Source organism: Cicer arietinum, chromosome 1 (genome assembly GCF_000331145.2).
Source record: "Cicer arietinum cultivar CDC Frontier isolate Library 1 chromosome 1, Cicar.CDCFrontier_v2.0, whole genome shotgun sequence".
Taxonomy (NCBI): domain Eukaryota; kingdom Viridiplantae; phylum Streptophyta; class Magnoliopsida; order Fabales; family Fabaceae; genus Cicer; species Cicer arietinum.
Window position 1 is genome coordinate 48948398 of NC_021160.2, and position 16379 is coordinate 48964776.

At 29.5% G+C, this 16379-nt stretch overlaps 1 protein-coding gene and 1 long non-coding RNA gene across 3 annotated transcripts; one reads left to right on the forward strand and one right to left on the reverse strand.

Annotated features, from left to right (window-relative positions):
* Positions 1-7749: 7749 nt before the first annotated feature.
* LOC101502691 (syntaxin-132-like) lies at positions 7750-13771 on the forward strand. 2 transcript variants are annotated; one of them, XM_004487336.4, is made up of 13 exons: positions 7750-7976; positions 8512-8622; positions 9184-9240; positions 9319-9367; positions 9624-9712; positions 9814-9887; positions 9975-10017; positions 10105-10165; positions 10311-10336; positions 10426-10503; positions 10914-10994; positions 11097-11162; positions 11275-11776. In XM_004487336.4, the coding sequence occupies exons 1-13, from the start codon at positions 7959-7961 to the stop codon at positions 11446-11448; spliced, it is 927 nt and encodes a 308-aa protein (XP_004487393.1). In that variant the 5' UTR covers positions 7750-7958; the 3' UTR covers positions 11449-11776. The 2 variants fall into 2 exon arrangements, with proteins under 2 accessions (XP_004487393.1, XP_027187073.1); XM_027331272.2 differs by lacking the exon at positions 11275-11776 and adding an exon at positions 13411-13771 and having other exon boundaries at positions 7798-7976.
* Positions 13772-14111: 340 nt separating this feature from the next.
* On the reverse strand, positions 14112-16157 carry LOC105852444 (uncharacterized). The gene is made up of 3 exons (XR_012162251.1): positions 16002-16157; positions 15780-15851; positions 14112-15180 (listed from the first exon to the last, which is right to left on the reverse strand). It is a non-coding gene; the product is annotated as an uncharacterized lncRNA (long non-coding RNA).
* Between the last annotated feature and the right edge of the window lie 222 nt (positions 16158-16379).

Here is a 16379-nt window from a genome sequence, read left to right on the forward strand (position 1 = left end):
GTTACAAGGTGTTTGTGCTTTTGCTAAATTGCTAAAGTGTTGTTGCATACAAGGTGTTTGCTGATTTGCTAAAGTGTTAAATTGCTAAAGTGTTGTTGCATACAAGGTGTTTGCTTATTTGTTAAAGTGTTAAATTGCTAAAGTGTTGGTTGTCTTTTTAGAATGATTTGCTAAATTATTGGATGCCTATTTAGAATGATGGCTAAATTGTTTAACTGCTAAGTTGCTGATTTTAGAATGATTTGTTAAATTGTTGGCCGCTTTAGAATGAAGGCTAGATTGTTAAATTGTTAAATTGTTGATTTTAGAATAATTTGTTAAATTGTTGGCTGCTCGATTAGAATGATGACTAAATGGTTGTTGCTAAATTGGTTAATTTAAATTGTTGTTGCTATGTTTATTGAACAAGATATTTGAAATATTTAGAATGATGGTTGTCTGTTTGCTGATTTTGTTTCCTAAATTTGTTTTCTAAATTGCTAATTTTGCTGATTTAGAATAAAGAAACATAAATAATGGATGCATGTTTTAGAATTCAACTCTTTAAATTTAGCTGCAAGTATCAGTTCTCAGTCTATTATTGATGATTTCAAGTTAATTATGTTTTTTATAACTTAATTTTTTGCTATATAATAAATATTATTTGCTTTATACATATTGTAATTTTATGTCGGCCACTCCAAACTATTTAGTCAAGCTCCGCCACTGGCCCTCACAAATGCAAACAATCAAATTGGTGTTTATTTGTGACTGAAAAACCCCTCACAAAAGACTTAAAATTTAGTTGAATTTTGTGGCTGCCTAAGCCCTCACAAAATCACAACGTTGTTATTTTGTGAGGGCTTAGGCCGCCACAAAATCCAGCTAAAATTTAAGTCCTTTGTGAGGGCTTTTTCAGCCACAAAATCAACCATTTGTGACGGTAAAGGCCGCCACAAAAGCATTGATCCGCTGCACTTTGTGGCGTAAAGGCCGCCACAAATTCCCATTTTCCTGTTGCACTTTGTGGCCGCCGAGGCCACCACAAATGCCTTATTTTCGCCTTATTTTCTGACCGTTAAAGCCGTCACAAATTTCCATTGTACCATTGGATTTTGTGGCTGCTTTGGCCGCCACAAAGGATCAACCATTTTCTATAAATTTCACTTCACTCCTCTTATCATTTTCACTTCTACCTTCTCTCTAAACCTTCTTTCTAAATTTTCTCTCCACTTTCTCTCTACAAAAATTATTTCTCCAAGCTTTTTCTTTACTATCTTGAAGTTTGGTAAGTTTATATTATATATTTAGTTTTTTAATTTTATTTTTGATTTGAAGTTATTTATTTAATTAATATTATTTAATTTTTATTTTGACAGTGGTTATATTGTGTTTACTTCGAAGAGTTCTCAGCCCTGTGAAAACTTCAAATCAGACACTACCCGACATCAAGTTAGTATTTTATACAATTTAAATATAGATTAGTAAAATATGTGATATTATAAATATATTTATATTATTTTTAAAATATAGATTTTTTTGATTTGAAGTTATTTATTTAATGAATATTATTGAATTTTTATTTTGACAATGGTGATATTGTGTTTACTTCGAAGAGTTCTCAGCCCTGTGAAAACTTCAAATCAGACACTACCCGACATCAAGTTAGTATTTTATACAATTTAAATATAGATTAGTAACATATGTGATATTATAAATATATTTATATTAGTTTTAAAATATAGATTAGTAAAATATGTGTTATTATAAATTTATATATATATATATACACACACACACACGGTTGAAGACATTCTCAATTTTGCGAGAGTGCAGAAATTTGTCGAAGATGAAGGGGGATGAGATGTTCATGTTGTTTATGTCGATGTAGACGGTTTAAGAGTGAAGATGAAATAAGAGTGCATTTATATCGTCGGGTAACATTCCAGTAAATAATGATGGAGAGAGTGGAGTTGATCAGAAGAATTATTACGATGATAAATAAAAATTTGAAACACATGTAAAATTTATTGATTTCAATATAACTATTTTAAAAAAAAAATATTATTAAAATTGATGATATTAATATTTTTTGTTAGTTATTAAAAAAAGTTGTAGTTGAGTTAGTACAAAAAATTTATATACTTTAACAGTCTCTACTTTTGTTTATATATAAGGAGTTATTTTATGAAAAATTTCATTAAACATCATTTAAAATTTTATTTCGGTTTATATAATTATAGTCTTGATAATAATTTATTATGTTCCGTCATCTTCACATCAACTTCCTCAACCTCAACCAGATCAAACTGCATATTGACCAACTATGCCAACAGCTTGCTTGATGAGACGAGATTTAAATCAACTTCAACCAGTTATGGCTCCTCCTTCGACTAGTGGTGGTGTAATTGAAGATGAAATCCAATTTCAAACCATGATGTCTCCTCCAACACAAATTAATAATACTTTTGAGGGACTTCTGTCGTTGGGTAACATTCCAACAAATAATGATGGTGGAAGTGGAGCTGATCAGAGGAATTAATATGAGAATTGATGTATTTGAATAATTTCATAATTTTATTTTTGGTTTGTATGAACACATTTATCTTGTCCTAGTTAATTATTGTGTATTTAATTTTTGGTTTGTAAGACATGATTTATTAATTTTGGAATATTTTATTTGGTTTGGTAGTAATTACTTTAATTAATATAATATTATATTTTTTATATATAATAGTTATTTTAATTTTTAAATTCAATTTTTATTTCAATTTAATTTAAATTAATCTTTAATTATAATTATAATTTAAATATTATATTTTAAATTTAATTTAAAGGATAATTAAATTGAATATTATATTTTTAATTAAAATTTTTAATTTATATTGATATTAGTTTATTATATATAACATATTAAATTTAAATTTAATTTAAATTTAAATTATATTATAATATTGTAATTTTAATTTAAATTTTACATTTATATTCATATTAATTTATTATATATAATATTATTTTGTAGTATTAATTTTGAATTTAATAAAATAATTTTTTGATAAAGTTAATATTTTGTGGTGGTCTAAGCCCTCACAAAATATTTATTTTTTAATTTGGAACATCATTTGTGGCGGCCTAAACCCTCACAAAAAGAAGCATTTGTGGCGGTCTGGGCCTCCACAAAAGCTTAATTTTAAAAATCAACTTTAACCTTTGTGGCGGTCTAAGCCCTCACAAAATGAGACATTTATGGTGGCCTATGCCCTCACAAAAGCAGGCGTTTGTGACGGCTTTTGCCATCACAAAAGACAACGAATTTTTCACACTTTGTGGCCGTTTTGGCCGCCACAAAGGTTTGTGACTACCTTATTTGTGGCTGCCTAAGGCCGCCACAAATGCGTACTTTGTGGCTGTTTTTCCTCCTTTGTGAGGGTTTTTGACCCTCACAAAAACCATGTATTCTTGTTGTGACTTTAGTTAGAAGATTTGATGCACATATTCACAATTCTCCACATTGACTCAATATCAGAATAACTCAATCATTGTCCTTACTACCATTGTACTAGTCTTAAGCTTTACATAAAATAATCTATTTGAGGCAGATCTTTCACACATGCGATTGGAATAAAGTTAATTGCTAAAGGTTCTCCTTGTGATCATGTTAGGGAAGACACAATTTTTAGTGATAAGAATGGTGCAATTTTGGTTGTTTTACTATTTACTATAGAATTCAAGACAATTTATTTGTTAAGTTTGTCTATTGTTGTGGTTGCCCATTAGATTGCATCTCACAAAAGTTGGCAAAATCTTTAATTATGTAACTCATCTTACTTTGGTTGTTTCTAATTTCTCTTATCCAATTAACTTTTGGCATCTTAGAACTAATAATTGTTTTTGTACTAATACTCGCTCATATTTATAGATAAGAAAATTCCTATGTTAGAATTTACTTTTATATATTATTAGACCATTTTTTTATGATAAGTTTGATTTGATTGTCTTTTATTTTGATTTGTGTATTTGATTTTATGGGAAGAATAACTAAAAGTAATTTCAAATAAATAAAATTTATTTTAGTATGTTTGGATGAAGTTGATTGAAATTGATTTTATCTTTAAAATGAATTATAATTTATAATGGTATGGATTTAAGAGATCCCTACTTAAATATATTAGAGATTAACCATCAAGTAAGTTCGTTTTAAATGGAGCAAACAGTCCAAACAAGGTGAAGACTTGAAGTGCTGACGTCAGCATAAAGGGATGATGTAGTGCAGAGACTACCCCCAACGTCATCTTTGGAAGTGCAGAGACTACCCATCTTTTGTATTCTCTTTCTTTTTATGATTAATATTGAGACTTGCTGCAGATGATTGTTGGTACCAATTTTATTGGGATCTCAATAATAACTTTAATGTTTTGCCCACCTTTTACTTAATTAACAAAAATAGTCATAAAGTGTAACTAGGGTAATTTCATAATTTTACATTATTTTTAAACATAAATGACAATGAAAAACCAATAACACACAAATTCAATAATAACAAAATAACATACTAATATTTTGAAACACTAGTACAATTGTAAACTTATCCTATGAACATTTAAAATAATAAACTAAAAACTCAAATGCCAACTATCACCGTCACTAATAGAGCACGCGTAGCAATTATCTACCAAAATTGGCTTTAATTGCAATCCAACAAAATCAATTTAAAAATACTATACTAAGAATTAATAGCACTATAAGACTCAAGAAAATCAATTTCTCACTCTAACTGAACATCATATAACTCTTCATCCAAAAATCGTGTAGAAACATTAAAAATCTAAACCAACGTGATAATATTGAGCATATGTTTCATGACATAATACCCACCCTCAATCATTTAGCCTTCATTCTGACACCACTAGAAAAAAGATATGCCTCCATAGCTCTATACAAAAGTATATTCATAAAAAAAGTAACTTCAACAATTTAGTTTTATAATGTATATATCACAAAACCATAACATAAACTATAAACTTATCTTGTAACAACTTCTTTCATTTGTGAGTTAATCTTTTTGTGTAATAAATAAAGGAAGACTACAATATTTTTCTTAAGACAAATTATTATCAATTATTTCTTCATGCAATAATGAAAGAACATTTATTAGGGAGAATTACATCAATACTAATAATAAGAGAAACACAAATTATACTTATTCACGTAGATACGATAGTAAATAACACTTTTTTATTATCGAAACTTATTATGAATACAGATATGTATAATATTTAAATGATTCTTTAAATTACGTTGTAAGTTATATAGATCCAAAAATCCATATAAATTAAAATTATTTATTCTTATATAGAGACGATGCATGCACTTAAATCATTAAATAAACATTAAAGATAATATTAATAAGGCTAAATTACATTTGTGGTCCTTTAACTTAACTTCAGGTAAAGTTTTAGTCCTTTATCTTTTTTTTTTCCCGACTTGGTCCTTTATTTTAATTTTAAGTGACAATTTGATATTTTATGTTTTAAAATTTCAACAATGATATCCTTTTTTATACAAAAATTCAAAAAAAAAAAAATTCAATCAAAACTCATTAAAATTAATTATATTCTTCAATATAATACAAATTTCATCAAATTCGTAACGCAAATCTTCAAATAAACTCATATTTTCATACTTTATTTGATATTTTTAGGAATAAAGGACCAAGTCGGAAAAAAAAAAAGATAAAGGACTAAAACGTTACCTGAAATTAAGTTAAAGGACCACAAATGTAATTTAGCCTATTAATAACAATATTACATCAAACAAACTAATAAATCAAATGATGACAGCGCGCTAATAAATACTACTCAATTTCCTATTTGATGTGCGTAAAATAATAGGTTATTCTATCTATAACCCTTCAAATAACTAGTATAAGCATAACTTTTATTTTTCCTACTTGACCATCATACAAACCCTTAAAAAAAATTCAACACTATAACTTTCCGAAGAAAAAAAAAAGAAAAGGTTGGAAACCATGGAGTCCCTAGGAGAGTAATGGAGCCAGGGTCATTTTTGTTTTTAAATAGTTGTGGATTCTAACTTGTTGGTTACAATCTATAGACAAATAGTCAAGAGGCGCTTCCAAAGGTCAAGATAGGCCTAATGACTAATCAATAAGTTAAGTCCACTTATCCATTGGCCACTCTAAATGTTTTGGTGTACCATAGGTGTATATATCTTGAGAAAAAATAATAATAATAAATTAATGATGTGATAGAAAGAAATAAATATAAAAAAAATAAAATATTAAATAACGGTAAAAAAGTTTGAGGTATACACATATTATTGTTAGCCAATTAACCTACCAAAAGACACTATGAGTAGTAGTAGTTTTTTCTTTATAAAAAAAATAGAATTTGTCATTGTAGTTAGTAACTCTTTTTCTTTTAACTATTTCTTATATATAATGTTATTAAAAATTATTTATAAATTTTTATCATATTACCAACCCAATTAAATAGTGTTAGTTCATAAGAATCTTCTATAATTTTTTTTGAAAGTATCTCATATTGAACTATTCATCGTGTTTTGATCACACAATAATAGTTCATTCACCATATTTTTCATTATAAATCGACGGCACACAATTGTACGAGTCTACATAATAAATCTGGTCAAGTAAAGTCGTTTTTCTTTTAACTAAATTATATGTGTGAAAAATTATTAATTTCATGTAAATAATCTTTTTGTCAAAAATTGAATGACCATATTAAACAGGGTTTTTTATTCTAACCATACTTTTTAATATTTACAAAATTTAAACTCGAGACATTACTTAAAAAATTTGAATTCATTTTTATTCGAACCAACATGATATTGGGTTGTAGGGCTCTTTTCTTTAACCTAAACTATTTATTATTAAAAAAGTGCTAATTTATAATTACTGATTAGACATACAAATACTTGTCTTTAGAAAATTATATATTTCGATGTATGAAAAGGTAAAAAAGATTTTACATAATAATGATTTACATAAAATTAGTATCATACAATATGTGTATATATATATATATATATAAATATTTATTATTTTTAAGAGTGAAGATATACCATGGTCTCTAAGAAAAACGTAGGACATAGTTTGTATTTGAGAAATAAAAATATAGCTTTCACTCTTCAAAATAGGAAAATTGAGACATATTTGTCCCCTCAATATTCATCAAAAAACTAGTCATGCTAACTCACTCTCCTTTATATTGGCTTGTAAGTTGACAAGTGTAGTGTAGCAGAGTTGTCTAGTGTGTATTAACGTTCAATACATATTATTCCAATGTTCTTTTAAGTATAATTTAATCCTTAAATTTAATTAAAAAGTGAAAATTTGGTCTCTATGATTAATACAAATCAATAACTCATTTCAAATTAACCCTATGCTTTTTGTATTGAAAAATAAATATTTTAAATATTTAATAATAAAATTAAGGATATTTTAACATAAATATAAATCAATTAAATGATTTTTTAATATGTGCGCAAATATTTCAAACTACATAAAACAACAAATAAAGTATATTTTTAATAAATTTGATCTTCTATATAATACAGAACCATCCTTTTAGAATATAAAAACCATTAACTAACAAATAAAATGTAAATATGACTGGTATTTTAATTATGATTTTTTTTGACTTGTTGAAATAACGATTCTTAATTTTTCTCACTATATCATTTAATTTTTAGGAACCAAAATCATTTTTTTTAAATTTTTTTGGAAACATAAAACAAGACAAGAAACAAAACCAAAAACAAAAGGCATTGTTGTTGTGAGAGAGAGAGAGAGTTCGTGGGTTGCCTTGCCTCGCTTTACTTCGCTGTCGTTTCGCCGGCCAATTATTGCCGTTTTACTGTCTTCTTCAGAAATTCCTTTCTCTCCCTCCCTCTCTCTCTCTCTCTCTCTCTCTCTCTTCGAATTCATCTTTCACAGGATGAACGACCTTCTCACTGTAAGTTGACATCTCTAATTCTCTCTCTTTTCACACCAAAATTCAATTTTGATCACTGGGTTTTCACTTTCGTTTCCGTAATTTCAGATTCAACACTCTTTATGCTTTTATTAGGTGGCATATTATAGTTTTTGGTTTTGTGATTCAATGTTATGTTAATTGAGGTCCAATTTCTAGCTTTGAATTTTACACTACGAATCTGAACTCATCATTATGTTTTGAACCTTAAAACGTTAAATTCATTTTTATTGCTATTGGGAATGAAAAGTTTTCTTGTGTGCTTTGACTCAGATCATAGTAATCCCTATTTAGATTTTGTGTGGTTATGTTCTCTGCTGTGCTAATCAAGTTTTCTTGATTGATGTGATTTTTTGTTGTTTGAATTCATTTTATTAGTGATGATTTTGTTGTTTTTTCTTTATTTTGTTTTATATATTTTTAATTTGACTTAGATTGAGTTATTGTTGTCCTTTAAGATCAAAGTCTAAGGGTAGTTTTTTTTTTTCTTTCTTTTCTTCTTTTGTTGTTGTTGCAGGATTCATTTGTTAGTGAGGCTAATAATGCTCAGCCTTTTAGACAAGGTGATATTGAAATGGGAATGCAAAGAAGCAACTCGGATATGGGAATGGAAACCTTCAATAAACAGGTACACATAGTGTATGTTTAGTTTCAATTTTGGATGAGGCAAAATTGATTCTGGAAGTGTAGAATTGATTTTGACATGTTTAGGCGTGCTCGAGTAGAGTTGATTTTGCCTTCAGAATTGATTCTAACTTAAAGCTAGAATTCATAGTTTTTGCCTCTAGAGTTGATTTTTACTCTCAAATGTATTGTTCCACTCACTTTTACATGAATGTATTTAGATCAATTTACATTCAACTCATTTTAAAATAGAATCAATTTTACATAATCAATTTTTTCCCCGTGTTGTCAAATAGCCGCTATAGCATAGCAGAATTTGAACAAACAGCTATTGACAACAGTGTTTTTATCACCGCAGAATTAAACAAACACTTTTAATTTTTGGCCTTTGGTGTTTTGTAGTTTGTAATAGTGTGGATATTTGCTTTACAATAGGACAAGAGCATGTTGTTAGTCTTAGGAGATAATGAAAATGAGAAGTATTGATGCTTCAATCTGTTTTTGTTCAGTATGTCAGTTGAATATCCTAAGTTTAATGATCTCTTTTGTTTTGTTTTATTATTAGATTCAAGATGCTGATAAACAAATTGAAAAGCTCTCTGGACTACTTCAAAAGCTAAAGGTATCAATTATCTTCATCATATAGTACTTTGTAGCAGCAAGTCTCATGCAAAACTGTTACTAAATGCACATTTTGCAGGAAGCTAACGAGGAATCAAAAGCTGTTACAAAAGCATCTTCCATGAAAGGTATTGTTACTATGCAATGCCTGTGATTTTTTAGTTGAAAACACTTCAAGTTGTGTCATCATTCATAAGATTTTTCTGGTAGTGGTTCTGTCAGGAAGTTATAGTCTTGTCTTGCTAGTAACACTGACGCGTTGAATAAATATTTATATTTCATATTAATTTATTTTGAATATGTCGCATTGGCCATTTTGACATCATGTGTAGGTGAAATTTAATGCTCTTTATATGACTAATAGACTTCTTACATCATTCTCAGCTATCAAGAAGAGAATGGAAAAAGATATTGATGAAGTTGGAAAGACTGCACATGGGGTCAAAGCAAAAATAGAAGCTATCAACAGAGAAGTACTGCAATGCTGGCTGAATATTGTTTTATTATATATTAGTTTCTTATATAAATTTCAAATGCGAATAGAAATTTTTTAATCGGGACATGTTTTATGCAGAATCTAAGCAATAGACAAAAACCTGGCTGTGAGAAGGGAACTGGTATTGACAGAGCAAGGATGAATATGACAAAGTAAATTTATAGTACATATCTTTATTAACATATACTTGATAAAACAACACGGTAAGCTGAAAAATCTACTTTTCCTTGAAATCGCAGTGCCTTGACTAAAAAGTTCAGGGATCTCATGACAGAGTTTCAGGTATGCTAGTCTGAAACACAAACACCTAACACTAGAAGCTGTCTTTCCAAGTTTATGTCTATCATCTCATCAATGTGTATGTTGCAGACTCTCAGACAAAGAATACAAGATGAATATCGTGAGGTTGTGGAGAGAAGAGTTATTACAGGTTTGAACATTTTAGCTCCTTGATAATGTTAAACTGTGTTGCATTATGGTAGTACTGCAGTTTTTTTTATCTAGTTATTTAAAAAGTATAAGGTAATAATGTCCTTGTGTTGTTAACTTTGTGATCGTTTGACTTGATTCTACAGTCACGGGAACTAGGCCAGATGATGAGGTGAGTTTGATTCATGAATTTGTTACTTGAGATGAGATATCCATTAAACATGAGTTTTGGTGTAATTGGTTGTTTAATGACTATGTTAGACGATCGACCACTTGATAGAAACTGGAAACAGTGAGCAAATCTTCCAGAAGGCAATTCTTGAAGCAGGCCGAGGACAGGTACTTGATATATGATTCTTTATTTTACCATAATTTTTAATTTTGAAAAGCTATCGATTTATATTATGGCATCTTCTCATTCAATTTGTCTCTTCCTCAAACATAACTGTATCTAGTCAAGTGATTTTTCATATTTCCATCTCATAGACGAGATATTGGTGTCGCCAGAGAATGTTGGCATGTTGCTTCTTGAGCATAAAGGAGGAATATCATGCTTTTTTCATTTGTTTTTGCTTGGTAGAGGAAAAAAGCTCTAATGCAAGATTAGAAGTTTGTCCAAAGATTATTTTTTATTTTGAAATATATCTGCTATTACAAAAAAAAAAAGTTATGATTTGCCATTTGCTTGTTTGGAAAATCAAAATTTTCTTGATGTAAAAGTTTAAATCATCAAATGTGGGTTGTTGCAGGTTGTAAACACGGTAGAAGAAATTCAGGAGAGACACGATGCTGTGAAAGAAATCGAGAAAAAACTTCTTGATTTACATCAGGTTTGCTTGCAAGAAGATCTTGGTCTTCAACATTTTTTTAGTGACAATGATAATGATAATAATATTAATGAGTATGCCTAATCCTATTTTATTATTTCTCAGATTTACCTTGACATGGCAGTCTTAGTTGATGCTCAAGGAGAAATTTTAGACAACATCGAAAGCCAGGTTTGTTTCCGTTTAAGCATCCTTGATTTTCTGCATATAATATATATATATATTTGTATGTAGAATACAGCGCATATTTAGTTCGATTTGCGTTAATGAGAGGCTTGTTCAGGTCAACAATGCAGTCGATCATGTCCAGAGAGGGACAACTGCACTTCAAACTGCTAAGAAACTTCAGAAGAACTCTCGAAAATGGATGTGCATTGCCATCATTATACTGTTAATAATAGTAGCTATCATAGTTGTGGGTGTTCTCAAACCTTGGAAGAATAACAATGGTGCTTGAGTCTGTCCCTTTGTCCATTGTCCATATATAAGAGTTATGTTGGTTTGGTTGGGGTGTCGGCGGAACATATTAGAGCAGGATTCTTGAGACCTTTTTGTTGTTTGTATGATACTTGATTTGTGTTGTGTGATTATCTTTCTGACTTACTAATACATTGGTGTGTCTGAGTTTGACAATGTGAAATTCATATTCTTTGTAGCCTTCAAAAGTTTATCAGGGCCTCTTATTTCCTTGTACCATTCTTAAAGCTGGTTTTGCTGCCATTTGCTTTTGACAAATATTTCATTGCTGTTTTTTTCTTCTAATGAAACTATCTTCTTTTCTCTAAGTTTGGTTCTCTTTACATGTTTTTATTTTCTAAATTTATTTGTTAAGGCCCAAGATGTGGTTGGCATTGGGCCAACATACCCTTTGTGAACGGGCCATACTGTACACATCCTACGTTCTAAAAAAACCACACAAGTTTGCAAGTCTGGAAGTATACTTTCAGATGGAAAAATAAAATTGTTTTAGTTCTATATTTCTGGATGGCATAATAACTGAGTTTTTTCTTGATGTGTGCTACATAAGTGATTTTGGGTGGAAAAAGTTGGGCGCTGTTTCATAGGCATTGACTCTCTTATCAATATACGTTTTATTTTGAGAAGTGTTAGCAACATAACACACATATTCTAACATACTCATCTATTGTTTGAAATTTATAAGTCTCATTAAATTATGTGGGTGAGTCATATAAATTTAGTGAGACTTGTATGAATCTTAATCAATAAAAGAGTTTTGGAAATTGTGTGTTAGAGAGTGAACCTAGCATAATTCTTTTGTTTTTTATTTAAAGAAATTTTGTTTTTTAATTGCTTTTGAATATATTATATAATTATAATTAGATAATAACATAGATTTTAAATAATTTAAAAACTTTTCAATGAAGAGATTAGTTTGATACACCAATATCTCTTATGTTTACCTCTCTTCTAAATAGAGTTATTAGTTTCTTTTGAGAAATAGAAACTATCTCAACTCAAATAATTTAAGCAAATGAAAGATATATATATTGGAAGTATACTAAATGAAAGTAGTTTTACAATAAGAAACTGAGAGAGTTAAATCTTCAAATGAGAGAAGTTTTATTTAATCAATTATTTTTAAATTACAGTTTGACCCTCTTAAATAGATTACTTGACCAACTCTAGGGTTCATAAATCTAAGAACCTACTTTTTCGATTGTTCACTATTAAGTTTGCCATAGTAGAAAATGTGTTCTTTAACAAAGCAATAATTCATCAACTCAATAAACATGTGCGATAAATTGCAAGACCTTAAATGAGAGACCTATTTGAAATTTTTATTGAATTAATCATTAGAGTAAAAATAGAATGTGTTGCTTTAAAATGGTGTGGATCTAGGCAACCCACTTAAGCAACCTTATGTTGAGTTCACAAAGAAGGGGCCCTAAGAGCAGTTCCATTTGGGGTTGTTAAGAATTCTTAGAGGGGTTTTAAGTAGGGTTTGAAAAAAGGGTTTTCTATTGAAGATATGACATCCAAAAAAGGTTGTGGAAAGAAAAAGCACAAATTGAGTCCACTTTAAGTAACTCAATGTGAGAACCATTGATGTTCTTAAAAGTTATTGGCACATAGTAAGCCATTTAAGCAAACCAACGTGGCTAGTACCATCAGCAATTGTTTTACTTGGTTAGAACATCATTTTGGAAGGAAATAATTATTTTGTAGAAGTCATCCCATTAAACTTTTGGTTATGAATCATTTTGAGTGCAAATCATTTCCATCTAAGAACTATTGATTCAGTTTCTTTCAAAATCAAATTATCATCTATAGTCACATCAGCTATTTATATTTGTGAAATACAGTATATGTTTGTTGAATATGATTATGCAAGTCCTTGATTTATTCATATTGTCTAATCATTTTTTGTCTTGTCAAAATGGCATTCTGAAATGAATAGGTGACAAACACAACTGATCATGTGAGAATGGGTAACGATGCTCTCCACACTGCAAAGAGTTTGCAAAAAAAGTCAAGGAAATGCATGATGATTGCCATTATATTGATCCTGCTCATCGCCATTATTATAGTACTTGCTGTTTTGAAACCTTGGAAGAAGTAACCAGAAGAGTAAAGTAACTTGCACAGAAAAAAATCTCAATATTTCACATACAGATTGTTTTCTTTCAAGTGTATGAAAATTTTTAGCTGATACAGTAGTGTGACATTGATTATAGTATTTCTCTTTGTTGAACTGGCTTAGTGTGCATGTTTGCGCAGCTAATGCATAATAAGATGTCAGACTTTTTTTGTACTCTGAATCATAAAAGGAAAAAAGAAATGCAGCTTTACGTTTCATGGCCACCATATACTTGTGAGTTGTAGCATGGATGACTTTCTTACCAGAGAATAATGCTACTCACATCGCCCCATACTTCATTTTGCTTAACCAACTATAGAGCTTATTTAGCCAACGATACAGTTAAGCATATGTAGATAATTGCCTGAATAGGATAGATTATATGTTAATCAAAGTGATGTGTGTGGAAGTGTATAGAAGTATTGTTCTTCTTCTTTCTGTGTAAGTAAATGATTGATATAATTTCAGGAAAAATAAAGCATGGTCATGTGTTCAGAAGTTGGGTATTCATACAATTGAAGTAAGCATGAACTTTGCAAATGTAAATAACACAAAATGGTTGATAATGATCTGAAGAAACATTGAAAAGGTAAATAGATGCCAAATGGTGAGACAACATACAAGTTGGAGAAAGAAATCTCATGGCCATCATTTACTGTTAGAAACATTTGTGATCAGTGGCGGAGCTTTTTAAGGCAGATAGTGGCAGCTCCGCCCAACCCCAAAAGCAATTTTTGAAAATATTAACATGGGGTTATGAGCTATGTTGTGCCACCATTGCTTCAAACTTATTGGTTCCATAATACCTTTGTCGGTTAGGTAACTGATGTCAGAGATAGAATAGTCTTTTATATAATCCTGTGCTCATTTCAAAGGATTGAACACGAGCTAGCTTGGAGCCGAGAACAAAAGAAAGTTACATAAACTAATCACCTGTCTTCATACTAGCTGTTTTCTGTAATAGTAGCTATAGCTTACACTAACAAAACTTCCCATGGAGTATGGACATATTGTTTTCGTGATTGAAAGATGAAGAAATTTCTATCTTTGTAGCTTATATTAACAGGGAAAAAAAAGCTTTTCTAAAGCAAGTCTGCCTCTAATATGAACAAGTACAGACATATCTATTATCTACCCCTTGTTCATTTTAGAGACATTAACTGTAGAGGTGTAATCCCTTAGTTACATATCAAACTTTGATTTCATCAAAACCAGAAGGGATATGTGTTCTTATACCTTTCAAATAGATGTGTTATTATACCTTTCAAATCTGAACACTGTTACAGTATCTCAAAATTGAACACACCTATCATCATGCAATATTTGAAATTTTTGGCAGCTTTACAATCATCAATAGCATATGGGCAAATTTCTTCTTAAGACTAGATTTGCAACCATAACTTTTATTAGGCCTCCGACATATAAAACTAATATAAAATGAAATAAACATCTATAACAGCAATATTTCAAGACAGAAATATGATCATCAAACTATCAAATACCAGAAGACGCTTGTCAAGCACGTGATACTTGTGTGTGGTAAGGGACAGAAAAATAAACCTTTAAGCATGAAAACAACTTCAAACAATCCTGTGTCAAGCATTAAACAACCAATAGTTGACATTTAAATTTAGTTCCATCAGAATCCTATTGTAAAAGAATAAAGATCTAGATCCAAAATTTCTCATGATAACAAACAAGGGGCAATAAAAATATAATGTTCAGCAAAACTAACATTACAAATAATCAATTAGCAAAATCAAGATAATATAAAATCAAATTTGCAGCCCCTCACCCAAACAGGCACTAAAAACCCTGCTTTTAAGTGCTCCATTGAACTTGTGAGCTAATATTGAAACTGTTCTCCATTTTTCTTTTTGCATTGGAGAGTTCTTATGATGTTAATTCACATATAAATGCAATCTCAATGTAGATTTCTTTTTGGATTTTCCAAATTTAAATCAGTTCATCCAAATATTCTTTTGACAAAATCAGTTATACTAGTATAAAATAAGATAATCCAAAGAGACAAAATCCATTATTTTGGCTCTCCACTCAGCTTTTTACTGAAAATTTCTTCGTAAGTTAACTCTCATATATGTAAGCTTTTACTTTTATGATGAAATAAACATATCAAAACCAAATAAACCCAAAAGACAAAAAGATAAGAAAAAAATGAGAAAACATACATTTTTACTGTCATAATCGGGTTCTCTAATTTGCAGAGCAACCAAACAACATACTGATAAGATCGCAGATTTCTGGACAAAAAATAAAAAATAGACATTATAATATAGTATTTAAAAATAATAACAACAACCATAATCAACAATAACAAAAAAAAGGGAGTTTGATTTGAAGATCTGGAAGCTGATAGGGGAATAAAAAAAGAAAGAAAATAAGGTTTGTACCTTGAAAAGCTTATAATTTGATATTCTTTGATGGCGAATCAGCTACAAATTGCATGTCTAGATCTATTTGCTGTGAATCGAGAATTGTGATTTGTGATTTGGAGGACAGAGAGAGAGAGAGAGAGAGAGAGAGAGGATTTCGAATTTCGATGCGATGAGAAAAAGACGGGAGTGGATGCCTCGTTTTTGTTTTTTTTGGACATAATAATGAATAATTAAATGGTTGTTTAAGTTAAGCTAGCTTCCATAAATCTTCTAATTAACAATATTTTTCATTTTTTAAATGGAGAAAATAATACTCCTTCCATCTTTTGTAAGAAAATATACTCTAACGCTTCAGTACTACTTCCCTCTATAAATGTAAGTTCTTTAGAAAAA